Source organism: Sturnira hondurensis, unplaced genomic scaffold (assembly GCF_014824575.4).
Source record: "Sturnira hondurensis isolate 20B ecotype Veracruz unplaced genomic scaffold, ASM1482457v3 Scaffold0008380, whole genome shotgun sequence".
Classification (NCBI taxonomy): domain Eukaryota; kingdom Metazoa; phylum Chordata; class Mammalia; order Chiroptera; family Phyllostomidae; genus Sturnira; species Sturnira hondurensis.
In genome coordinates, this window is record NW_028081011.1 from 1059106 (window position 1) to 1073049 (window position 13944).

At 50.5% G+C, this 13944-nt stretch overlaps 1 protein-coding gene across 1 annotated transcript; it reads right to left on the reverse strand.

Annotated features, from left to right (window-relative positions):
- Window positions 1-770: 770 nt before the first annotated feature.
- Window positions 771-2868, reverse strand: TMEM270 (transmembrane protein 270). The gene is made up of 3 exons (XM_037054716.1): window positions 2401-2868; window positions 2016-2251; window positions 771-978 (listed from the first exon to the last, which is right to left on the reverse strand). Exons 1-3 carry the CDS (start codon window positions 2866-2868, stop codon window positions 771-773), a joined length of 912 nt encoding a protein of 303 aa, XP_036910611.1.
- Between the last annotated feature and the right edge of the window lie 11076 nt (window positions 2869-13944).

A 13944-nucleotide genomic window follows, 5' to 3' on the forward strand; every position in this document is an offset into this window, starting at 1 on the left:
AATGCAAAACAGCAATTTGCCTACAGATACGTGTAGTGGGATAGGATCTGCGTCACACAACCTACAGGTATATTATATGAGCGGCCGCGTGGGTTTGCATATATGCAAAGAATTGTGGCTGGAACGAGAGGCAGGACCCAGCTGACCCTGTTTCTCTGTGTGCAAATGAACAGACAGGCTAGCTACAGAACCAGGAAGAAGGAAATATTTTTACATTAACACCTCTGTATTTGCGGTACTTTTTAAAATGCTTATAGATTTTAGAGAGAGAGGAAGGGAGAACGAAACACTGATGTGAGACAGAAACACCGATTGGTTGCCTCCCATACGTGCCCCGACAGGGGAGTGAATCTACAATCTAGGCATGTGCCCTGACTGGGAATCAAACCCCCAGCAACACCCCACCCAACTGAGCCACACCAGCAAGGGCTTTTTTGCGTAGTTTTTAAGAAATTTAGTAGGAGGAAAAGATACCAGTATAGCCCCACTACCCAGCACCTCCCCTGGTCCTGGCCTCCGGCCTCATCCTGGCTCCTGTCCTCTCTCCCCATGCACAGCCATTTGCCATCACCCCCCTCTCCCCTTGAGGCCCTCCTCCACTCACCCCTTCCTTCCCTTCTTCCATCCCTCAGACCCTGCAGGCCCCAGCCTTGTGTGGTCCTTGGCAGTTCAAGGTCTATCCAGCTCCACATGCTGCTCCTTCTCACCCCCACAGGCCCCACACATCTGCTCTCAGCTTTCCCTGTGTGTGCTGGAATGCCGGCAGGTGTCTACCCCTTCACCAGGGCTTTGCAGGTCCCTCCGTAACAGGTGTTCTGCCCATTGACCAGATGGGAGCCCTCCACAAGTCTTCCCCCAGGGCCAGGCTGGGCCTGCTCCTCAGACTCGGAAGAAGGGCCTGGAGGTGCACCACACACCCATCCTGGGCCATCTGCAGGTCCATACGGGATGCAGGGCGGGAATCCGGCCCTAAATTCCCTACAAACCAGAGTGGAGAAGGGGAAAGCAGGGCAGAGCTCTTTGGAACATCTCCCCACACCCACAGCGCGCTCCGGCTTGGGAGTGAGTGAAAGTTGACTGCTCCCTCTCAGAAAACCATCCCTTCCCCCTCACAGTATCCCTCCCCTAAGCCGTGTCTCAGAGATCTGACCCCTGCAGCCTGAGCCATCCTCCAGTGGACCAAGAGCTAGGGGTGAGTGCTGAGGTACTAGAAGTTCCCCTCTTGCAAGGGAGGATGAATAAATGGATCTGCGGAGGGGTTTGTGGGTACGTAGACAGGCAAATAGGCTGAAGGATAGATGGATGGGTGGGTGGATGGATGGATGGATGGATGGATCAGTGGGTGGATGGGTGGGTAGGCAAAGGGATGAGTGGGAAAATTGGTGGCGAAGTGTGTGAATGAACGGATGGGCTAGCTACAAACTGGCTTGGAGTAACTATTTCTCAAAGGAATTTTCTACATCTCTGAAATATGAAACCCTGGCACCCCCCAAAGGCCAGAGTCTCTAACTACCCATCTCCTCTGTAGCACTGGGCACCAACAACCCCGAGAACCAGGGAAAGACCTAGAGAAAGTTAGGGGTTCGGAGAAACAAAAAATCTGCTGGTTTCTCCCCTGATTTGCTCTGGGACCCTGGGATTATTCAGTCTTCTGAGGCTCAATTTTCTTACCTGGAAAACTGAGCTAGTCAAACCTGATGCCTGTGTTGCTGTGAGACTTAAACAAAATTACCTGTGTGACGTGTCTGAGATGGCTATCTGCCCTATATCAGATGCTCAGTGAACGTGATTGCCTTCCCAGGGGAAGCCCCAGGGCATGCGTGCATACTCGGGCCCCCACCCCTCCGTCTCCAGCACAGTAGGAAAGAGGGTTGGAGGGTGAGACCCTAGGCTGGACCACACCAGACCAGACCAGTACAGACAGATAGAGGCATGTTTATTCTCCGTGGTTTCCATGCTCTGGCAGGATTGGCCCAGCCTTAGTAGCCAGGGACTCAAGGGGTGAGGACTCATACAAAGGCCTTGAGGCCCCCTGGGGCTCAGCCTGCTGGGCCTGGGCCTGGGCCTGGGCCTGGGCCAGCTGGGCTGTGTGCTTAAAGGCAGCCTGCAGCAGGTGGGAGGCAAGGCAGGTGGTCCAAGTGACGAGATAGGCCAAGTGCCAAGAGGTGGGCACTATCAGGCTCTCCACCCACCAGTACAGATGCTTCAGCAGTGCCAATGGCTCCAGCATCACATGCTTCTGAAGCAGAGCCTAGAGGGGGCAGGAGGATGAGCAGGTGGCCACACAAACTCACCTGGCTGCACCGTCCAGCTGCTAGCCCCCCAGCCCAGCCCTGGCCAGGCCCAGTGCCCCAGGCCTGCCCTCAAGCAGCCTGGCCTGCACCCTGCCTGCCCACCCACCTTGCTGGGCAGCCAGCCCAGGCTGCAGCGGTGGGCCTTCCAGCACAACCTCCAGGTCAGCAGCAGCAGCAGCAAGGCTGCCAGCATCAGGCTGTGCAGACAGGACAGAAGAAGCTCCACCCAGGAGGCCACAGACGGGCCCAGCTGCTCCCAGGTACCTAGCCGCTTCGGGTCCAGGCCCAAGGCCCAGGCACGGCCCAGCATGCTTGCCCACACTAGCCTGGCCACCCTCAGCACCAGCCACACAGGGACCTCTATCAGTGCCAGCCAAGCCCGTAGAACCCAGTCTACAGGGCAGACGGCCAGCCTGGGCAATGGGTGGGCCTGCTGGCTGCAGGACCCCTGGGCCTCCCGGACCAGCCTCAACAGCTCCTGGTTAAAGAGGATGATCTTCAAGAGCAGGAAACAGTAGAGGCCGAACCGGTTCTGGACCAGCTGCAGGACGAGGGAGAGACAACCGTCACCCATCGTCACTCACTTGGGGTAGGAACCCTACCTGAGTTTCACTGCAGGGATTGGGGCTGCCGGGCCACCTCGGGCCAGGCCCTGGTCCTCTCAAGGCCTCAGTTTCCCCACACAGAAGAATGATCTTAATCCGTCCCTTCGAAGGACTCCATTCTCATGAGGGACCTTTAAAAGGCATCTCATATTATATTTGTTTTTCTTTCCCATGAACTTAGATAAGTATTTATAATACTCCAGACTGGAGGAAGTTGGATGATGATGAGGATGACAACTGTGAAGCAGTGCCCCCCCCCTCCCCCAGCCCTTCCTGATCCGGCAGGATTTAAACCCAGATACGTTTCTTCTCCCAAGCGCTTGGGCTTCCCTGCACATCAGTTGCTTCTTGGTGTCATGGGGACAGCTGGGAGCAAAGGCAGTGTCCTTAGAGGTAGAGAGATGTGTGGCATGGGAGATGGTGACCTGCTGAGAGGGGCAAAGGAGAGGGAGGGACCCAAGGTGTCCAGATTTCTGTCCCGGGTGACAGAGCAGACATGATGTCCACCACCCACTGGGAGGAAGAGTGGGATTGTGTAGGGAAAGAATCTGTAAATGAGAAAGTTTCGCTGGTGTCCTGGAGCTGAACGGCCCCTCCATAGAGCCCAGAAGCCCCCAGCCCTTGAGTAAGAGCAACCCGCCAATCTGGCCCCCTTGTGTCTCTGTCCACAGGGCCATCTGGAGCCCTAACAGATGGGGCGGGGTGAGAGGCGGCAATCAGGGATTGGCTGCACACCCCACTATGGGGAGGGGGGGCGCGGGGGTCAGCAGAGCTGGGGAGGTAGATACACACTGGGAAAGGAAGGGAGCCCAGGAGTCCAACTAGGGGAAGAATGAGGATGGAGATAGGAAACAGCAGCTGCCCTCCCCGCACGACCACCAGCTGATGACTCTGAGACCAGAGAGTAGCCTAGTATATCCCACATGATCCTATAAGGTCAGTTATAGGAGAGAAAACAGAGGCTCAGAGAGGTGGGATGCTTTGCCCAAAGCCACACAGCTAAACAGTGGTGCAGCCAAGATGCAAATCTAATTTTCTGCTTCTTTATACCGCACCACATAATTCCTCCTTTCTATGCCACAGTAGTGGACCCCAGAGACCCTCTTCTGATGACTCAGCCCACCGCACAGCTGTCATTCAGAGATGTGGCCCCAGTCACTCTCATGCTTTAAAACCAGGGATGAGAAGGGCAATGCTTCACCCACAAGAGCAATTCTCTATGAGAAAATTCTGGCACTGTGGCTTGGGGTGGGGCTTCTGGGAGCTGTCAGGTTACTGCCGGGGAGGGGGGTGCGGGGGGGGGGGGCAGGCAATTACCTGGTCCCACTGCTCAGGACAGGCCACCGGGCCCAGCACCTCTGAGGTAGGTGTGAAGGGCCGGGTGCATGGCCCTGCCCTTCTCCTCCCCACCCGCACGCACCAGCACTGAGCGCTCCACCACCAGCAGCAGATCCCTGAAAGTCTGGGTCTGAAGGGACAGGCAGCTTCCGCCTCTGCCCTCCCCCACCCTCCAGCTGGAGGAGGCAGGGTGACTTCACAGACACTGCAGGGTGGGAGCAGAGTTACTATGGGAACCCAAACAACACTGGAGACTTCCTTTTACCTGCTTCCCTCCCCGTTCACTGCAAGAAAACTGGGGACTTGCCCTGCAGTCTCCGTCTACTTCTCGTTGGGGACTGCGCCGAGGGATGCCCACTCCACGAATTCAGCAGCAGCAGCACCGGAGAAGGAGCCCGGGCCGCCGCAGTCAGTGCGGACAGAAACACGCTGCCCTCTCTACGTTCTTCCAACTCCCCGAGTACCCAAGGCCTGGGAAATAGACACCTTGACCCCAAGGGCCACAGGCGACAAAATGTTTGGAGGCGGAGGGAAGCCCCAGCTGCTCAAACCCAAGGCCCCACCTAAGCCCCCACTCCCATCCATTCTTCTTGCATTTCCCTAGAGATTGGTCCCAGTCACAAAGCGGAGGGATGAGGCTGTGACCTGTATTCTCAGATCTCAGTGGCATTTCAGAGGTGTTACAGAACAAAGTTGGCCTGCCCAGTGCTGGCCAGGCCAAACACTGACTTCTGAGCCCCGGGGGGGGGGGGGGGGGGGGGGGGNGGGAGGGGGGGTCGGATGTTGGGTGTTTTTCTATGAATGGAGCGGCCCAGGAGTCGGGAAGCCAACACTCAAAGGCTGAACTCCCGATGGCACACAGGGTACGGGTTGTTCAGGGCAAAATCACAAGACACCGTTGTTTAGGGGTTCGGGTTGTGCTGGGAACTTACTGCTTGGAGGTGAGGTCATGGTGATAACTCATTCCCTCAGGTCGTGAGGTCAGTTCTGAGGTCTTTCCCCATGTCCCTGTGTCTGGTTTCACAGGAAAGTAGCCAGGGGATCAGTCAACCTTAGGGCTCAGGGACTGAACCGGAACTTAGGTCAAACCGGTATGTCTAGCCTGGCAGAGATCAGGACCCTGAGACCAACAGTCAGGTCCTGGGCTACCATCTGCTGCTGCCTCAGGGATTGCTGGGGGCGGGGGAGGGGTGCAGGGAAGAGGGGTGCGGGTATGGGGGGCAGCTAGGTGTCTGGGAGAAGGAGAGAGAGAAAAAGAGAAATGATTTCAACGGCTAGGATTTACAACTAAAGTTAATCAACAAGAATCTTCGGTTTCTGGGAAGAAAACAGGTGCTTTCCAGTGTCCTGGAGAGGAACAGTCCCAGGGGAAAGGGGGCAGCTCTGCTCCACGAACCTCCTCAGGACTCAAGAGGCAACAGGAGGTCGCAAGAGGCCTGGAGAATCTTGGAGACAATGCTGGAGCTGTTGATGAGGGTCAAAGGCTTGGAATTTTGGGAGAACCCAGAATCACTTGATCACTGTTTCTCCGTCTGGGTTTCGGCTGGTGGCCCCAGGGAGCTGCAGGATGGGGCTGTCACGCCTTTGAGAAATTTTTAAAAGCACACCGTCTGGTGCACAGGCAGGCCTCCTGAGTGCAGGGCTCTAGGAGGAGAACGGAAGCACGGGTGCCACCCGGGCCTTGCACACAGTGTGATTTCAGTCCTCACTCCCTCCCTTGGCCAGGCACCCTTGTGCAGGGCACAACATACCTGACTGTACGTGGCAGCCTGCCATCTGAGTCCCTGGAATGCAAGTGGTGACCTTTGCCCGGGGCAGTCCCATCCACCCACTGGTTGACTCCCCCCGGGCCAGAGCTGCGGTCTAGAAGGTGCAGCGTTCAAAGTCCCTCTATTCTGTCCTCTGCCTTTGCACCTCCCCCGCCCACCTACCCTTGGGGTCTCCAACACCGTGGCACTAAGGTCCCTGGCGCTTCAGAAAGGCCTCAGAGAACTGAGTTTTGAAGGATGGGTAGGACTTCTCCCAAGAAGAGAGTGTGAAGGACGGTCCAAGCAGAGGGAGGGAACAGCTCAATTTAAATAATTCAGTGTTGCTAAGAACATAGGGGTGCCGGGAGGAGCACAAAGAAGGTGATAAGGTCAGCAAGGCCACAGGGGTCAAGGAATATTCCATGAGATGATAGGAGCCATTGAAGAGTTGAGGCAGCAGGCAAGCAGAGATCCCTGTGGGCTTCAGAAGGTTCCCTCTGGTTCCCTTTAGGGAGCAAAAGGGGCGGGAGGGTCAGACAGGAACCCACAACAATGAAGTCTCCAGTGAGGTGGCGGGAGCCTGGGCTGGGGCGGAGGCACTGAGAATGGAGAGAAGTGGGAAGACGCCAGCAATGTGTATGGGGAGGACAAGGTGGGAAGCTGTCAAGCATGGCGAGAGGTCCAAGACTGTACCCAACGTGCAAGCTAACCAGTCAGCCTGCCAGAGTTTCTTGGATGCCTGTAGAAGGCGCAAGACTCCCAGGTCAGAGATGAAGGATGCTTATTACAGCGCTAGCAGTAAACTAGAGTGTACGTGTTTTGCATTGATTCTGTGAGTCCCAAGTCCCCTCAGGGTGACGGGCCAGGTGACATCTGAACACCCTGAAGGTGATTATAGAAGAGAAACCCTGAGCGTAGGGAACCCAAGTCTTTTATCATAGGCAGAAAGCAAGCCTGCTTCTTGTTCCTGGGAGACACATTATCTTTCTCATTCCGGACCACGCCCTCGCTGTTCCAGGAGGAGACACTGTATGTTCCAAGGTTGTTGGATCCGCAGACATCTTGGAAAAGATAGTTCAGAACAAAGAACAACCAATTCCTTAGCAGAAACATGAGAGACCTAGGGAAAAATTGTCTCCCAACAGGGGATTGAATAGGAAGGGAGGTAAATGGTGGCAGGGCTCAGGAGAAGGCTTGGGGGAAGGGTGGGTGGTGGCGCTGCCCACCGAGGTGGGGTGAGAGTCCGGGAGTCAGGCGGTGAGGGCTGAAACTAAGACCTGCAACTAGTTCCCCTGCTCCCCTCCCTGGCCGACTCCCACCAACACCCAGCATCACCATACAAAGAACTCATCACTAAGGCTGAGTTGATGGTCCTCAACCTCATAGGGACCAAACTCCCTGGACCACGTGGCCCATGCACTGGGAGTTGAAGAGGCCTCTCTTTGCCCACTGCCCCCAAGGCAGCTCCTCCCGGTACCTCTGAGTCTCATTAGGATGCCAGTACCAGGTATGTCTCAGGCTCAACTCCAGCAGGAGATGCTGCAGAAGAGCCCTCAGACTTGAATCCTGCAGGAGGGAGCCCCACACCCCTTTGCCTTCCTATTCAACACCAAGGTTCAAGGCCAGCTCTGCACTATTGTGCTGTGTGGCCTTGGGCAAGCAGTACCTCCCCTCCTGGCCCTGTCCTCCGGTTTCAGGGTAACAGGGGGAACCAGGTGAAATAACCCATTTTATCAATGGCAGCTGCCTCGCACAACACCACAGGGTCATTCCTCTGTCCCTGTCCTGCACCAAAGAGATTGACCTTCCCTGCCAGGACCTAAAGCTAACCTAAGTAAAGGCTAGGAGCTCGTCCCAGACACCTCCCAACCCCAGCGCCCGAAGGCTGTTAGGCGCGCGCTCCTACGGGTGCAGGGCCGCGGCGCGGCCGCACGAGGGCAGCAGACACCGGGGGGTGCAGGGCCCCGGCACACCTGGGCCCGCGGAGCAAATGGGTGGAAAGTTTTCGGTGGTTTATTTTGTCCCTTAGCCTGCAGAGCAGGTTTCCCTGTGACAACCATGTTGTGTCATCTGGAGAAGCTCGTCATGTCTGGGTTGCTGGGGACGAAACCACCAAGTAATGATCAGGACATATGTTTCTCCCTTTCTTCTTTCATGTCTAATATTAAAATGTCACTTTATTTCATCTTCGTTTTTATTTTCCCCCAAAGTGCACAAAAATCATAAACATGCCTTCGTACTTATTGGAACTTTTTTCCTTTCTAACAATGGCTTTACCGAAAGCACTTTAAATGCAAGAATAATGATTAAAACCTTATGAAAGCATGAGGGACCTATCCTCATTAAGGAGACGGAAGGTCTGAAGTGACCTCTGTGCCTTACAAGTCTATGCTCTGGGCCTTAGGTTCCATCTCCGTCCAACCGCGATACCTTTGCAGAGCCTACCAGGTGAAGCTGCAGGAGGAGTTGGTGAAACAGGACCTGTGAAGTGCGTTGAGCGGCACCTGGGCCCACACCAGTGCCTGGAGCTGGTAGGTTAGTGAAGTCCCCATCTACGCATGAATAGCAACTCAAGATTTTTGCAAAATAAGCTACAAGTTGGACAAAATAACTATAAAATATATGCTAATTTGTAAAAGAAACCACCAGCGTGCACAAATTTTATTAATTCATAAACCAATACGTGGAAATACTCCTTTCAGTCACAGTGCTTTCAAGCTATTCGTTTGGAGCCTGAAGTTCACATAATGTTAAAATTCAAAAAAATACGGCCAAATATAAACAAAGATCATTGCTACTGTAAAATTAATTGTAATTTTTTAATATTTTATTTCTTTTTAGAGAGGGGGGAGAAAGAGGGAGAGAAACATCAGTATGAGAGAGACACCTACCAGTTGCCTCTTGCTCCCCCAAACTGGGGACCTGGCCACAACCCAGGTATGTGCCCTGACTGGGAATTGAACCGGTGACCTTTTGGTTCACAGGCTGGCACTCAACCCACTGAACTACACTAGCCAGGACAAATTGTAAAATTTTGAACAAAAAAACACATGAAATGCTTTAAAAGCGTTTTTAAAAGGATATAAGGTTGTCAAACTACCCCATTATTCAAAAATATTATTCACCCCCCAATAAAAGTTCAGAGAAATGTACAAAACACACAAATGCCAGAGACAGGTTGCAGTCACACCTGTGAGGTACAAAAATTAACATGAAAAAACAGCAGTGATAAATATAATTGTTACCATTCATTTACTGATCACTTTGTTCAGAACCAATGTGGTTAGTGCATTTGTTCTCTGCCAGCTCACCCAGAATTCCCTCTGGGATATTCTCCTACCCACCAGCCACCCACTTTCAACCACAACCACAACCACTCCGTTTTCCTCTTACTCTTTTCTCTACAGGCCTCTTCCCATCCTAAAGAAACTGTTTCTGCCCCGGGCCAGATGGCTCTGCTGATTGAAGTGTCCTTTTATACACCAAAAGGTTGCAAGTTCGATTCCTGGGTCAGGCGCATCCCCGGGTTGCAGGTGTGATCCCCAGTCTGGGCAGATACGGGAGGCAGCCAATTGATGTTTCTCTCTCACATCTCTTGCTCTCTCTTCTGTGTGCTCTCTCTCTGTCTCAAATCAATCATAAAATATCCTCAGGTGAGTATTAAAAAACAAAAAGAAACAAAAAATGAAAAATATTTCTTCATCCATCAAAAGACATTTAGGTTGTTTTTATATCTTGGCTATTGTACAAAAACGCTGCAATGAAAAGTAAATGAATCAAACTATATCAAACTAAAAGCTTCTGCACAGCAAAAGAAACTGCCAACAAAATAAAAGGCCATCCAACCAAGTGGGAGAAGACATTTGAAAACAATAGCTGTGATAAGGGGTTAACATCCAAAATATATAAAGAACTCATACAACTCAACACCAAACAAACAAACCATAATTTCCAATTTAAAAAATGGGCAGAGGACCTGCACAAACACTTCTTCGAAGAAGACATACAAATGGTCAACAGGTACATGAAAAGGTGCCCAACTCCACTAGCCAGGAGAGAAATGCAAATCGCCATCACTCTTCCTATAAGCAGCCTGAGCTGGCCTCTGAAAATGGTTCACTATTCACTCCACCCAGAAAACCCCACAAAATCAGGCAAATCAAGAGGTTCAAATCTGCCGTGGCCGGGTACCTCAGTCAGTTAGAGCATCTTCTCAATAGACCAAAGTGGCAGGTTCAATTCCCAGTCAGGGAACATACGAGGGTCAACTGATGAGTGCATGAATAAGTAGAACAACAGACCAAAATCTCTCTTTCTCTCTCTCTCAAATCGATAAATGTTTGTTTTAAGGTTCAAATCTTCGTATTCACTTTAAAAACACTTGTGAAACTGCCCAGGCCATCAAGGGTATGAATATCTGAAAAGCCACCAAGTAGCTGAAAGATGTCATTTGACATAAGCAATGTGTGCCCAGGCCCAACAGTGAGGCTGGACACAGGTTGGTGGCCCCTCTCCCTGTCACACTAAGATAATTGCACTGAAAAAAAAGCAGATTGTTCCTAAACCAGAAGAGGAGGTTGTGCAAATAAAAAGATATCCCAAAAGAAAGTGAAAATACAAAAACATATAGCCCAGGAGCAAATTCGGCATGAAATAAATACTAATAAAAGTAAAAAATAAAACAAAAAGAAAAACCTACAGTGAGATACCGCCTCAAACCTGTTAGAACGACTATCGACTATCGTGAACAAGGAAGTGAAGTGTCGGAGAGGGGGCGGGGAAAGGAGCCCTCACTCTCTGCGGGTAAAAACATAAACTGCCCCAGCCACCCTGAAACACGGTAGGGAGACTCCCAAAAATATTAAGAAGAGAGTATGACCCAGCAACCCCTCTTCTGGGTATCTACCTGAAAAATGTAGAAACATTTACTCGCAACGATATGCAACCCCCGTGTTCATTGCAGCACTGTTTCCAGTGGCGGAGACGTGGAAGCAACCGAAGCGTCCGCCTTCAGTGGAGAACTGGGTAGGGCCGACGTGGCGCTACTCAACCGTTGGAAGAGATGAAATACAGCCATTGGTGACAACGCGGGTGGATCCGGAGACTATCACGCTAAGTAAAATCAATTAGAAAAGGTTAAGAACCGTATGATAAGACCATATAATTTATATCTCATATGTGAGATATAAAACTAAAAGCAAAAATGGACAAGAAAAATTCCTAGACATGAACAACGTAGGGCAATTACCAGAACAAAGGAAGGTGGGAGCTAGTAAAGGAAAAGGGGGGTCAAATATATGATGACAGAAAAAGATTTTGCGTTTGGGTGGTGAGCACACTGTGCAATATACAGATGATGTATCAAAGAATTGTACACTTCACCTTAAACATATATAATTTTGCCCTGGCCGGTGTAGCTCAGTGGATTGAGCACGGGCCTGCGAACCAGAGTATTGCGGTTCGATTCCCAGTCAGGGCACATGCCTGGGTTGCAGGCCAGTTCCCGGCAGGGGACACACTAGAGGCAACCATACATTGATGTTTCTCTCCTTCTCTCCTTCCCGTCCCCTCTAAAGATAAATAACTAAGATATTTAAAAAATATATATATATGATTTTATTAACCAATGTCATCCCAGTAAATTCAATTTAAAAAAGAACTGTACACTTGAATCCTATGTAATTTTATTTATGAATGTCATCCCAATAAACTTAATTTTTTATTTTTAAATATTTTTAAATATGTATTTATTTATTTTTAGAGAGAGGGGAAAGGAGGGAGAAAGAGAGGAAGAGAAACATCAATGTGTGGTTGCTTCTCACATGCCCCCTTACTGGGGACCTGGCCTGCAACCCAGGCATGTACCCCAAGTGGGAATTGAACCCGGGACACTTTGGTTAGCAGGCCTGCCCTCAGTCCACTGAGCCATACCAGCCAGGGCCTTTGCTGCTTTTAAGAGTCTCTCTTGCCCTGGCTGGTGTAGTTCAGTGGATTGAGGGCCAGCCTAGAAACCACTGGGTCACCAGTTGGATTCTCAGTCAGGGCACATGCTTGGGTTGCAGGCCAGGTCCCCAGTAAGGGACGCGTAAGAAGTAATCACACATTGATGTTTCTCTCTTTCTCCCTCCCTTCTCCTCTGTCTAAAAATAAATAAAATCTTTAAACTTTTTTTCTCTTTATCTTTAAATTTTGGTATTTTAATTATGATGTGCCTTGGAGTAGGCCTCTTTGCATCCATCTTCTTTGGGCCTCTCTGTGTTCCTGGACTTGAATGTCTATTTCCTTCACTAAATTAGGGAAGTTTTCTTTCATTATTCTAATATATAAAAGAAATTTTCTATTTGAAAATTTTCTTTTTCAAATAAAAAATTTCTTTTTCAAATAGAGCCGTAATTTCTTGCTTTTTCTCTTCTCTTTCTGGAACGCCTATGATGCGAATGCTGGGAAGCTTGAAATTGTCTTAGAGGCTGCTTACACTATCCTTGTTCTATGGATTCTTTTTTCTTCCTGTTGTTCTGATTGGTTGTTTTTTGCTTCCTCATGATCCAAATCATTGATTTGATTCTCAGATTCATCCATTCTACTATTGCTTCTCTGTAAACTGTCCTTTATTTCAATTAGTGAATCCTTTGTTTCTTTCTTTCTTTTAAAAAAAATATATAAAGATTTTTTTATTTATTTTTAGAGAGAGGAGAAGGGAGGAGAAAAAGAGGGAGAGAAACACTGAGCAGTTACCTCTCACAAGCCCCCAACTGGGGACCTTGTCCACAACCCAGGCATGTACCCTGACTGGGAATCAAACCAGCGAACTTTTGATTCACAGGCTGGTACTCAATCCACCAAGCTACATCAGCCAGGGCTTACTTGTCACTGACTGGATCTTTCTGATACTGTTGAGGTACTCAGTAAGTTCTTTTAGCATCGTTATAACCAGTGTTTTGAACTCTGCATCTAATAGATTGCTTATTTCCTTTGTGTTTAGTTCTTTTTCTGGAGTTTTGATCTGTTCTTTCATTTGGGCCATGTTTCTTTGTCTCTTCATTTTGGCCACCTTCCTGTGTTTGTTTCTATGGATTAGGTAGAACTGCTATGATTCCATAACTTGTTAGTGTGGCCTAATGTGGTAGGTGTACTATAGGGTCCAGTGGCACAGCCTCCCCTGTCATTCAAGCTGGGTACTCGAGGTGCACCCTTCATATGGGCTGAATACATGCTCCACGTGTAGCTGAGCCTTGATTGCTATTGACAGGTCAATGGGAGGGATTTACCGAGGCCAGTCAGCTGTAAGGACTGACTGTGACCACTGACCACCAACCTCTGCCTTCCATGGAGGATCAGCTGTGCAGGGGCAGGGTGGTGGTGCTCCAACATGGTCTGTAGCTGTCCCTGGGTACACTGGCCCTGGGGTTTCCCTGGGTGGCACAGCCCATGGTCAGCCTCCACCTGTACTTTGCCCAAGACCACTCTGCCTCAGCTATAATGCAATCTGAGATGACTGCTACTTGTGCTGGGCTTGAAGATTCCCAGGTGTAGCCAAGCTGTGAATCTATCTGGCTGCTGCTAGTGCTGAACCCAGGGCCACTTAGCAGGAGGTACGGGCGCAAGGGGGTCACTGAGGCTGGCTGTTGCTTGTTTGAGAAGATTTAGGAAGTTGAGAAGCATGAGCCAAGACCAATCATTCATATGGAGAAGTCTCTGTTGACAGCTTGGGTGGGCTGGTAAGTCGTGTGGGACAGAGTCTCAGGAGATCTCCAGGGTAGGCAAATGGTGTTAGTCAGGTTGATGGAGTCTCAGATATGGCATCCACCTGCTGGCTCTGTGTCTCTGTGGGAGAGTTCAGAAAGGGAACAATGGCCTCTGTCTGCCTTTCTGTTTGGGAGAAATCTGTCCCCCAGCTCTCACCTTGTTGCCAGACCCTTCAGTTCCTCCCTGTCTGCCACTGTTGCCTTTCAAACTGCT